The sequence below is a fragment of the Epinephelus moara genome, chromosome 15 (genome assembly GCF_006386435.1).
Source record: "Epinephelus moara isolate mb chromosome 15, YSFRI_EMoa_1.0, whole genome shotgun sequence".
Taxonomy (NCBI): domain Eukaryota; kingdom Metazoa; phylum Chordata; class Actinopteri; order Perciformes; family Serranidae; genus Epinephelus; species Epinephelus moara.
Window position 1 is genome coordinate 13,669,722 of NC_065520.1, and position 12,821 is coordinate 13,682,542.

The window sequence follows — 12,821 nt, forward strand, 5'->3', positions numbered from 1 at the left end:
CCCTCTCCCTGGCTCCCCTCCAGGTCGACGCCGCCGTCACCCCCGAGGAGCGCCACCTGTCCAAGATGCAGCAGAACGGTTACGAGAACCCAACCTACAAGTTCTTTGAGCAGATGCAGAACTGAAATGTCACATGTAAACACACACACACATAAAAAGACACACACACACACACATCTCCTCCCACACATCAAGCACCCCCCCCCCCCCCCCTCCCCTCCTCTCCTCCCCTCCCGTTCCCTTCGTCTAGTCCCACGTCTCCAGGAGGCAGTGTGGCTTAGATCTTTGACTGAAATAGTCAGTCACAAGCATACGGAGCGACTGTAGCCAGCTTTCATTCCTGCCTGGGCGGACACCGCGGCCGAGTTTGCACCACGTTTGTTCACTTTACCGGAGCGAGACGCCTTTTAATTAAAGAAAGGCGTTTTTATACGTTGCTCCATCTGGGCCTGCTGATGTATGGGGGGGAAAAAAAGGCCCCGCCCAGTGCAGCGAAACGAACCCACTGTTTGGGAAGCGCCTTCTCTCCACGCTGATTCAGGGCCAGTGTATAGTTTTTTGGCGTGGGACGGTTTTAGTTGTGTGAGGCATATCTGACCACTGATCAGTGGGGTTGTAGGCGCACACTGACCCTGGGCGTCATTTACAAAAATCGGTCGCAGAATCATCATCTCAAATCATTCTTCAACATGCGGACGTTTGTTTTTGTCATGAAATACAAGCTTGAATCCTGATTTTTCTAAATGAAGCCCGGTGTTTCCCCACAAACTGCACCACTACTGCACTCTACAGTCTACACTGGAGTACCCCCTCCTCCTCCTCCTCCTCCTCCTCCTCCTCCCACTCCTCCATCCCTCCCTCCATCCTCTTTTCTTTGCGCATTCTTACGACAGCTGGGCTGTGCTACGTCACACAAGGCTCTTAAGGATATCTGGAGATGCTGGTGATAACGAACATGTCGATGACGATGGTAGTAATTATGTATTCTGAACGAGCTGTTTTTATTTCCGATTTTTTTTCTTTCTCTTTTCGTTTCCAGTTTTGTTTTTCAAAAAAGAGTGAAAACGGAGAAAAAAAACAAACAAACAAGTCAACCGATGTAAAGTCCTTTTTTTAAATTGCGTGTAATGTTACTGAAGTAATGCTGAAGTCTTAGCTGTTCCTATGTAGTGCATGACAACAATGACAATGGGATTTGGAAAAACAAGAAGAAAAAAAAAAAGAACCCAAGATCTTAACGCTGCTCTCTCTCGAGAACCTTTCTCACGTATAGATTGTCATTCTAGCAAGATTGTACATTTAGTATCTTCTCGTGATCACGTGACTTCAAACGATGATAAAATATATATAAATCTAGATGAACGGGCTCTGCTTTGATATCATGTAAAATACACATTTAAGAAGAGATCTGTGATTTTGGAATTTAAGTGTGTTCCTTGTTTCTTTTTATTATTTTTAAACCACGCTGCGTTCCTGAAGCTTACAGGAGGGGGGCTGGCTTCATCTCTGTTTGTATATTGTTCTCAGTCATTGAAATATATTGTGTTAAAATCCTTATATGTAGGGGCTCTCACAAATCATACCCCTTTTTAATTTTACTTTTTGTTCAGTTCATGTGATGTTCTGAAAAGGGCATGTTGTGGGTGTGAAGGTTAGAGGGAGCGGGAACCCGGCGCGGGGGGATGGGTTAGGATTATCTCTGCGTGTATGTGTTTTGTCATTTTCAGTCTGGTGTTTCGTCCAGTCGTGAGCCGACGCCGTCTATATTTTTTTGGTAATCATTTTGCAGATAGAACAAGTGAAGTGCTGAGAGGAGGAGGAGGAGGAGGAGGAAGGAGGGCGAGGTAGAGAGGAAATGACTTGCAGTTCCGGATGGACAGCCAGCCAGGCAGGCAGCCTGTATATATATAATGGATTTTCACTCCCCAGCACCTCCCTTCCCCTCCCTCCCTCGCCTTCCCTTCCCTTCAGGCATGCTGCTCACCTCTCTGCCATCAACGCACACTTGACTCCTCAGAGGCAGAGCACCGTCGCCTGTGTATAGATGATAGGCGTTCACCATTGAGAGAGCTGACAGGCAGGGATGAAATATTAGTCTCGGCATCAAAAGGCAAGAATCTCCCGTTCATCTTCATACAGTCAGCTCATGTTAAAGGTTTGTCACCATCTCAAAACACTGAAAGAAATACAGTGTGACCTCTCACTCTGTTAATGGCGAGGAAGATCTGTGAGGAAGTGGTGTCGATATGGAGGCTGCAGTGGGGTGGGTCCTTGGTTTTCAGAGTGTGCTCATTAGAAGCCCAACAGAGGGCAGTAGAGTAGAAGAGGAAGCAGGATTTTCTTTCTATCTTTTTTTTCTGTGGGTTATATATTGGTTTTGTTTTCCACTGTGTAATATTGTGCAGGCCATTTGCATTGACTGGGAAAACGCTTTCTACACTGTATTCCATAATAAAGTTTTGAATGTACATACAGCTGCCGTGTCTGTGTTTTTATTTTTATTATTTTTATCATGTTTGATGCACACCTGGTTTCTTCCTGCATCTTTTTTTTTATTCTAATGATTTGTCGATTTTTGGTGTTACATATTAGACAAATAATGATAATGTGAAAAGTCTTTATGATTATGCATTTTATTTTCCTTCCCTTCATATAAGGGGGTCAGAGGTCAGTGTCAGACAGGAAACAAGCAAAAAAGTCATCATATAGTGGCGATAGATAGATAGATAGATAGATAGATAGATAGATAGATAGACACACATGGCCCTCAACAACCTTTTTCAACATATACTATGAATTTTTTAAAATTAGTTATAGGTGGACTATCTTTGTTTATTTTTGTAATTCTTGTCTAAGGAAGCAAGAGAGAATCTTCAAGGGGGCACACTCCAGTGTCTCCAATTCGTTCGTTCAGTGAGGTAAAGGACTGGTTTGAATGTTAGAGGATCAGCGTTCAATTCTCAATCTGATGTCTGAAGGAGAAAGTCAAAAGTTGTAAGGAACACAGACAAAGTATCTCTGGCCTGGTGGCTCAGGCAGTTAGACGACTGGTTGGGAGTCCTTAGGTTTAATGTTCGATTCTCGTCCAGGGCAGCTGAATTTTAAAGGCCACTGTCCAGAGGAGAGAATGAAAGGCTCCATGAAACACAATAGAAGTGTGAGCTGGAATAGCTCAGGCTGTTACAGTACTACTTGGGAATCCAGAGGATGAAAGTTTGATCCTTATCTGGCGCAGGTGAATTTTTGAAAGGCTGCTGTCCAGAGGAGAGAGTTGAAGGCTCTGTGACACACAGTGAAGCATACAGTATGTTGAAAAAACTCATAGTATGGTATGTCTTTAAATCAGAGTTTGCTTCTGTGCATTGATGGCTCTTTTTTAATCTGTTTCTACATTATGTTGAGGAGGGCCATGTGTATCTATCTATCTATCTATCTATCTATCTATCTATCTATCTATCTATCTATCTATCTGGGGCAGGTGAATTTTAAAGTCCAGTGCCCAAATGAAAAGGTTAATTGCGCCCGGAGAAAAGGTGTATGTACAGCAGCCGTTTAACTCAGTGGTTAAGGATACTTGCCTTAGTGTGGGAGACTGGGGTTCAAATCTCCTCAGGTTGATGGTTTGATCCTTATCCAGGGCCGGTGAATTTATAAAGTCCAACGCCCAAATGAAAAGGTTAAATGCGCCCGGAGAAAAGGCCATACGTGTAGACAGGATAGCTCAGTGGTTAAGGCAACTGACCTTAGTGTGGGAGACTGGGGTTCAAATCTGCTCAGGTTGATAGTTTGATCCTTATCCAGGGCAGGTGAATTTATAAAGTCCAACGGCCAAATAAAAAGGCTAAATGCGCCCGGTGAAAAGGCCATATGTGTAGCAGCAGGATAGCTCAGTGGTTAAGGCAACTGGCCTTAGTGCGGGAGACTGGGGTTCAAATCTGCTCAGGTTGATAGTTTGATCCTTATCCAGGGCAGGTGAATTTATGAAGCCCAACGCCCAAATAAAAAGGCTAAATGCGCCCGGAGAAACGGTGATATGTGTAGCAGCAGGATAGCTCAGTGGTTAAGACTACTGGCCTTAGTGCGGGAGACGGGGGATCAAATCTGATGCTACCATATGCACGTCATGGCACGGCATGGGGGAGCCAGGACGCCGGGAAAAGTGGGGATGTCATCATCCCCCACATTGAGTAAATGATTAACTTTTATAAAGTTTAACAGTAACCTGTAACACTAATAAACTATTGTAATCTACATCTAGGACAAACAGGAGGGCAGGAAAGCTAGGCCTTGGGCATGAATGTGGCATGAAGGTGGCTAGGACTGGGGTAACAGGGAAGGTGGCTGGGATGGCAGGATGCATAGATAGCAAGGAAGGTAGCTAGGCCTAGGATAGGAGGGTATAATAGGAAAGGTAGGTTAACATTTTTAAAATGTTTTTTTTAAAATGTTTTAGACATTTTAACTTAAAGTTAAAACAAAAGAAAATGTCTAAAAATGTTTAAGAAAGAAAATGTCTAAAAATGTTTAAGAAACACAGACGCAGTCTGTGTTTCTTAAACATTTTTAGACATTTTCTTTTGTTTTTAGACAACTTAAATTTAACTTTCTTAAACATTTTTAGACATTTTCTTTCTTAAACATTCTTAAACATGTTTCTTAAACATTAATTAAACAAGTTAAAGACAACATTTTTAGACAACTTTCTTGAACAACTTAAAGTTAAAGGAAATTAAGTTAAAAATTTTTTTTTAAATTTAAAAAAAACAACAGTAACCTACCTTTCCTATCCTAGGCCTAGCTACCTTCCTTTGTTTCTATCTATCTATCTATCCTGCCATCTTCCCTGTCACCCCAGTCCGAGCCACCTTCATGCCACGTTCACGCCCAAGGCCTAGCTACCAACCTTTCCTGCCGTCCTGTCTACCTAGATTACAATAGTTTATTAGTGTTACAGGTTACTGTTAAAGTTTTTGTAGTGAAGTGTGCATTAATCATTTATTCAATGTGGGGGATGATGACATCCCCACTTTTCCCGGCGTCCTGGCTCCCCCATGCCGTGCCATGACGTGCATATGGTAGCATCAGATTTGAACCCCCGTCTCCCGCACTAAGGTCAGTTGCCTTAACCACTGAGCTATCCTGCTGCTACACATATGGCCTTTTCTCCGGGCGCATTTAACCTTTTTATTTGGGCGTTGGACTTTATAAATTCACCTGCCCCGGATAAGGATCAAACCATCAACCTGAGCAGATTTGAACCCCAGTCTCCCGCACTAAGGTCAGTTGCCTTAACCACAGAGCTATCCTGCTGCTACACATATGGCCTTTTCTCCGGGCGCATTTAACCTTTTCATTTGGGTGTTGGACTTTATAAATTCACCTGCCCTGGATAAGGATCAAACCTCTGATTTCAGAATACCCAAGCAGTGCTTTAACAGCCTGAGCTATTCCACCTCACACTTCCCCTGAGTTATTCATTGTCTCCTCTGGACAGCAGCCTTTAAAATTCACTCACCCTGGATAAGGATCAAAACTCAGATCTCAGAATACCCAAGCAGCTCTTTAACAGCCTGAGCTATTGCCACTCATGCTTCCACTGTGTGCCACGGGGCTTTCAACTCTCTCCTCTGGACAGTGGCCTTTAAAATTTAGCTACCCTGGGTAAGGATCGAACTTCCGAACTTAGCCAAGAATAGCCAAGCAGCGCTTTATCAGCCTGAGCTATTCCACCTCATGCTTCTGTTGTGTTTCACGGAGCCTTTCATTCTCTCCTCTGGACAGTGGCCTTTAAAATCCACCTGCCATGGACTAGGATCAAACTTTGAACCTAAGGACTTCCAACCAGTCCTCTAACAGCTTGAGCTACCAGGCCAGAGAGACTTTGTGTGTGTTTCTTGGACATTTCAACTTTCTCCTTCAGACATCAGCTTGCAAAAGGGAGTGCCTGTTCACCTGAGACTTGAACCCTGATCCTCTGACCTTCAAACCTGTCTTCTACCCAACTGAGCTAATGAACTGGAGACACAAGTCAGCTGTTAAGGTGTCCTAGCAGGGGGGGTTATTTGGAGACAGCTGTTCAGAAGGCTGGCTCTCTGCTTTCAATACATAGGCTTAAACTCTATTAATCTGTCAACATCATCATTATGAGGATGTTTTCAATCTTGACCTGTCCTGAGGGGGACATGAATACCAGTATTACATTTCATGGCAGTCCACACAGTACATGGAAATATACAGACAAAAAGCACACACTTAATTTGGACAAAGGCATGCAAAATTCACCAAGCATCAACTAGTATTGAACCCACAACATCAGAATCTCTGAACAGTTCTCTAACACTGTGAGCCATATAATAAGACAGCTTTTCTGTCTTTTCTCTGAGTGTTGACTGTGATCAATCTAATCCAGAAAAAAAGTTTACCTTTACCAGTTATCTGGTTTGGACTTAGATAGTTGACTTTGGAAAGAAGCAGGGACCTTAATGTCAACAGGTCCTCAGTGTGGAGGGTGGATAGCTTCAAGTACCATGGTGTCCACGTCACTGGCGGCCTGACCTGGGTTTTGCATACTGTTCCACCTCAGACGCTTTAAGAAACTCCAGCAATATCCAGATATCCCCTCCAATGAGGAATTTCTAGTCTTACACCATAACACTATACTATGACTTGTTATCACATTTTTATGACACACTACACTATGACTTATCACATTTAATGACACACTACACTATGACTTATCACATTTAATGATATGACACACTATACTATGCTTTTTTATCACATTTTTATGACACACTATACTTTGACTTTTTAATCACATTTAATGACACACTATACTATGACTTTTTATCACATTTTTATGACACACTATACTTTGACTTTCTATCACATTTTTATGACATACTATACTATGCCTTTTTTTAAATCACATTTTTATTATATACTGTCGAGTTAATGATTGTTTTCAGCCTCAATGCCTGCCTGAACTCGACCAGGCATAGAAAACAACAGAGGACCCAGGACAACTCCACTCAGTTTCTTCTAGATTGAAACGAAGGACAACTCCACTCAGTTTCTTCTAGATTGAAACGATCAGCATTAGGTTGATAACCTCAAAGACAGAAAATAAATCATGTCAGTCAGTTTAATCAACACATTCATGTCTTCAATAACATAAACCACCACTGAATTTTAATCAAATTATTAATGATTAAATCAAAATATATTTTACATGTCAAATACTATTGTTAACATAATCAATTCCATGCCATACCACATACTTACTCAATGTGTTTTTAAATAGCAGTGCTATTAGATAATATTCATATTCCTTTTAAATAATATTTGCAATAATCGTGAAATAATTTTTACTCTTTTAATTCCAAACAAGATCAACAAGTACTTGCAAGTGATAATCATAAGGCCCATTAACGAATTACTCACTCAATAAATCAAATACTTCCATGAACAATCATAAATGATGACTTTGTTTTCATAAACACACACAGAGCCTTTGAAATATAATTTCCGAAGTCAAGTCAATAAATCAGTAAATAAACAATCAACTTTAAAATCAACGCCACATTCATATATTGTGTGAATGAAATGAAATTCCTATATCTATATGCAGCGGCGTCTTAAACTAGGTGAATGAATGAATGAATGAATGAATGAAACTACACGCCGCGGCTCGCACGCTAGTTGTAAATCATTCTTATTTGCACTAGTGTCAAACGTATACAGATATACATACCAATGGCGTCTCTGTGGTCAAACAAAGGGAAAAATACAGGACGTGCACCTGCACGGTGACACTAATTTCATCTGTAACACCGGAAGTTTAGGTCCCAACACCTATTAAATTAATCCTCCCACCACAGCCTTTTTTTGCATGCTACTTATATAGCGTAATATTACATATTTATATCATTACAAAAGAATGTGAAGAAAATAACAGTCTTTAAGTTTATGCCTTCACACATACTATAGGCTACTACTTATACATATACATACTTTTTCAAGTTCATCATATTATGTCGTAAAAATGTAGTAAATTATCAAATAACATGCCATAAAAAAATAAAATTAGCTATATTTGTAAAGCTACGTGTGTATGTGTTTATTATTTATTATTATCATTAATTCATTACAATTAATAATAATAATCATGACAATGATTATTATTATTATACATATAATCAGTGTTCCAGGGGTTAATAAAATACCAGTGTGACACTGAGTGTACACCATCTGTGAAGAAGAAGAAGAAGAAGAAGAAGAAATAAAATGGCAAAATAAATAAAAAATAAAATGCATTTATCTTTCATAATTGTCACAATACCGCAGTTTAACATTTATTCACTGATGCTACAGTGGTCATGTGAGGTCAACTTAAATATGCGCAGCGCTGCGCACAGCGGGCGCCATTTTGACGTCCGCGAACGCCTCACTTCATCACAACATTCCCACAATCCACCGCGGTCCTCCACATTTGGATCTTGTACTCTAAAGTGTCAAACCCAAGGTGAGTACTGCGGTTTATAAGACACGCTGCCAAACACTGAACCATATTATATCTGTCATTACTGCACATACTCATAAACAAACGTTAATATATTGAGCGCGTGCCTTGTTAGCACGAGCTGCGCGGCACAATAGACGACAGAAGAGCAGTGTTCCAAAGCGGCGTCGCGTTAGCTACAAGCTACGTTAGCATGTAAGCCTTAGCAGTTGTTATGCTAGGTGGATGAAGTTAACATTTCGCAGTAAGACAGATAGAAAGCGACATTATATGGCGTCGTTGTGACTTAACTAATGGAAGGCGACATGTAAATTAGTTTTCCCGACGTTGCTTATACTGTCAGACGTGTTTAGCATGTAGCTAACTCAATGTCATTCAGATAACGTTGAGCTAGCTTATGCTAACTTCAGTTGCTCCAGTTTTTCTGTGTAACGGAGTGGGGACGGACTGTGTCACGTTCAAAACACGTTTTTGACAGGATGATACAGAATCACAGCCTTATGTCCTGATAATAACATAACCCGAGGCATGTTGTCCCGTCAGATGGCACTTCACCGGTTATTCCAGCTGTCTTCCCTGCTGCGCTCCGCCGTGAGCCTGACCCTGCGCAGGAACATCGGCCTCTCTGCTGTGCTCTTCAACCGGGCCAAGGAGCTCGACCCGGTCCAGAAGCTGTTCCTGGACAAGATCCGGGACTACAACACCAAGAGCAAGTCAGTAGATAATGCACAACACTTATCACATCAATAGTTCCCCCCATGCTTACTTTGTGTTAAATGGCATCTCCTCCACATCATCTCTCCCAGGACCTCAGGTGGCATTGTGGATGCAGGACCTGCGTATCAGAAGAACCTGTCTGAAGAAGTATCCAAGCTGCAGAGGCTATACGGTGGAGGAGACCTCACCAAGTTCCCTGATGTTAAATTCTCAGGTCAGTTTGGTCTTGTGTCTGCATTGTGTGTTTGTCTCCTGCCCTAATTGTGTCCTATCATCAGTATAATCAGCTAAAATTACATCTACACTGAGACCATGTGCTCAGAAAACACATTGTTAGTTACGTCATTTTTCTCCAGGCCAGTGACCTGATGTGCAGAGGAGCCGTCGAAGGACAAACTGACCCAGACAGTATATCGTAATTGTTGTAGTCCAGACTGATCCAAACAAGACCGTTTGCATTCAGATCTGTCCTCTGCCACAGAAAAGCCCCGACTTCAGATCAGCAACAGCACTGGAATGACAATTAGATGTGCTTAGAACAGCATGACTGTTTTTAATGACGTTACTTTCAAAGATTTCTCTGCTTTCGCACCATTTAACAGTTCCTCCTCATAAATATTTATTCCCTCTGCCACAAGAGAGACGCGCTGTGATTCGGGGTTCTGTCTGTGTCTATGTATAGCACACTGACGGTGACATTTATCAAACGAGACAATTTTCTTGTTGTGTTTGAAAATGGTTCTGGGAGCTTTTATTTTTGATCTCTGGCTAGTTGCTGGATTTCAAATCTCAAGTTGTTGAAACATGTTGTATAGCTGCAGTTTGTCTCAGCTCACCAGCTACTATCACTAATTGTTCTTTTGTGTCTTTATTTTCCAGAGCCCAAGCTTGATGAAGGCGCCAAGTGAATGCTTTCCATGTTGTAAATCTCCTACATGTCACAAATATGTTGTATTTAATAAAAAGATAGTGGGTTGAACCATGACAGGTGTCAATTTTTTATGCTAAAATTAGGCAGTTATTTCAGTTTGCATCATATTTATGTTTCTAAAGTGGCATAGATATACTCTTGACTTTTTATGAGGGGTTGGTGGATGGTGTGACACCGAGGCGAGACACCTGCCTCGCTGCAGAGCAGCGTTCAAGACCAACACACAACAAAACTGGTTTCTTAGTGAGTTAGTGCTGCAGTTTTTTTGCAGCTTTTAGGCACCAAACCTGGCTGTTTTTTCCACCAAATAGTGCTACAAAGAGCAGTTATTTTCCACCAAGACATCGCTGTGTTTGTAGCCATGATTCTCTGTTAATGATCAGTCAAAATATTTTCAGATACAGCCCAGTGCTCTGAGAGACATATCTACTGTGACTGATCCAAGGGTTTATACTCAACACTGCTCATGTAATTTGTTCGACCAATTATGCCCAGCTCAGGTGATGCCAAACAGCTCAGCTCCAGTTAGTGTTAATTAAGACAGTAGGCCCCACTGTGCAGGCACAAGGTGAAACTAGTGCTGTCCTGTGTGCTGCAAGGAAACTAAGTAACAAGTGACCTTTCTGTCAGAAACAGAGTTCAACAGAGAGACATTAATTAAAGTCAACACTATGCACACGTGATTTTATGGAAAAATATGTGGTTAATTGCCATGACTGCACTGCTGCTGCCATGCACTGTGAATAGCTGCAGGTGTTAACATTTAAGGCTCGATGTGCGTTCAGTCTGCTTGGATTGTGGCATTCAGGGAACATAAGGTGAACTACAGTGAATTTATATGCAAGTATCTGAAATTCATCAATGATAAATCCCAGTCGGGCAAATATTGGTTGACCTAGATGTGAACATTGCTGTCACTCTAAATCAGTCTTTAGCATTCAGTATTATGAAAAGGTCATAAATGCATGTAAGCCTCTGCAGGATTAATATTTGAAACCTAAAAATAGCGTCAGAAAGGCTACGTTTCCATCTGACCTGATGCCTAAAGTTTTAGAGATTGTGCAGTGAAGCTTAAACGTGGAGCAAGTAAACAGCACGTGGCTGCATGTGGAGTCTGCCGGGAGGCCCTGGATGTTCTGTTAACAAACCTTGATCTTACCATTTCTGTTGGTGTGGTTTAAGTGGTGAAGACTTAACTCAGATCTGTTAATTACAAGTGGCAGTACCACAGTGACAGGTGTAAGTCATGCGTTCAAAGTAAGTATTAGCAATTTTCACTTAAAAGGGGTGGTTCAGGTTTTTTGATGTGGGGTTATATGGGGTGCTTATCCATAGATAATTTATTATCTGCCTATACCTACCTATTAAGTGGTAAATCTACAAGAAAAAAGTCATAAATCCACAAAAGAATAAAGTCATTAATCTACAAGAATACAGTCGTAAATCCACAAGAATTAAGTCGTAAACCTACGAGAATAAAGTCGTTAATCTATGGGAATAAAGTCGCTAATCTAAGAAATTTTTTTTATAAATCCATGAGAATAAAGTCATAAATCAAAGAATAAAATCGTTAAGCAACGAGAATAATGTCGTAAATCTTTGAGAAAATAGTTAATCTATGAGAATAAAATCGTTATCTATGAAAATAAAGTTATAAATCTACGAGAATAAAATCGTTAATCTACAAGAATAAAATCCTTAATCTATGAGAATAAAGTTATAAATCTATGAGAATAAAGTTATAAATCTATGAGAATAAAATCCTTAATCTATGAGAATAAAGTCATCGATCTATGAGAATAAAATCGTTAATCTACGAGAATAAAGTTATAAATCTATGAGAATAAAATTATAAATCTGAGAATAAAATCATTAATCTACGAGAATGAAGTCATAAATCTACGAGAATAAAATCATTAATCTACAAGAATAAAGCCATAGATCTACGAGAATAAAGTCATAGGTCTATGAGAATAAAGTTATAAATCGGAGAATAAAATCAATCTACGAGAATGAAGTCATAAATATACGAGAATAAAATCGTTAATCTACAAGAATAAAGTCATAGATCTACGAGAATAAAGTCATAGGTCTACAAGAATAGTCATAGATCTACGAGAATAAAGTCATAGGTCTATGAGAATAAAGTCAGATCTACGAGAATAAAGTCAGATCTACGAGAATAGTCATAGATCTACGAGAATAAAGTCATAGAGCTACGAGAATAAAGTTATAAATCTATGAGAATAAAGTTATAAATCTGAGAATAAAATCATTAATCTACGAGAATGAAGTCATAAATCTACGAGAATAAAATCGTTAATCTACAAGAATAAAGTCATAGGTCTACGAGAATAAAGTCATAGGTCTACGAGAATAAAGTCATAGATCTACAAGAATAAAGTCATAGGTCTACGAGAATAAAGTCGTAAATCTACAGAGTATTACGAGATTAAAATTGTAATTTAGGAGAAAAGAAGTCACGAATTAAGACTGGAAAGTCGGGTAACATGGTATAAATAGTGACAAAGTGTGTACAAACAGTGACAGTAAATCACGGTGTGGTCGCAGGGCACGTCCCCCTCAGTATTTAGAACATGTGCATTAGTCCCCCCCAGTAAAAACATGAAAGTTGCTCAAAATTTTCTGGCA

At 40.2% G+C, this 12,821-nt stretch overlaps 2 protein-coding genes across 5 annotated transcripts in view; both read left to right on the forward strand.

Moving 5' to 3' along the window:
* Positions 1-2,474, forward strand: part of appa (amyloid beta (A4) precursor protein a) — a 49,883-nt gene extending 47,409 nt beyond the window's left edge. For all 3 annotated transcript variants that reach the window (XM_050063418.1, XM_050063417.1, XM_050063416.1), the window contains one exon: positions 24-2,474. In XM_050063418.1, coding sequence (XP_049919375.1) covers positions 24-125 — 102 coding nt within the window. In that variant the 3' untranslated portion in view covers positions 126-2,474. The remainder of the gene's footprint in view (positions 1-23) is intronic.
* Positions 2,475-8,417: 5,943 nt separating this feature from the next.
* On the forward strand, positions 8,418-10,223 carry atp5pf (ATP synthase peripheral stalk subunit F6). Of its 2 annotated transcripts, XM_050063428.1 has the most exons (4): positions 8,418-8,524; positions 9,065-9,234; positions 9,328-9,452; positions 10,118-10,223. In XM_050063428.1, exons 2-4 carry the CDS (start codon positions 9,065-9,067, stop codon positions 10,144-10,146), a joined length of 324 nt encoding a protein of 107 aa, XP_049919385.1. In that variant the 5' UTR covers positions 8,418-8,524; the 3' UTR covers positions 10,147-10,223. The 2 variants fall into 2 exon arrangements, with proteins under 2 accessions (XP_049919385.1, XP_049919386.1); XM_050063429.1 differs by lacking the exon at positions 8,418-8,524 and having other exon boundaries at positions 9,048-9,234.
* The last annotated feature ends 2,598 nt before the right edge of the window (positions 10,224-12,821 follow it).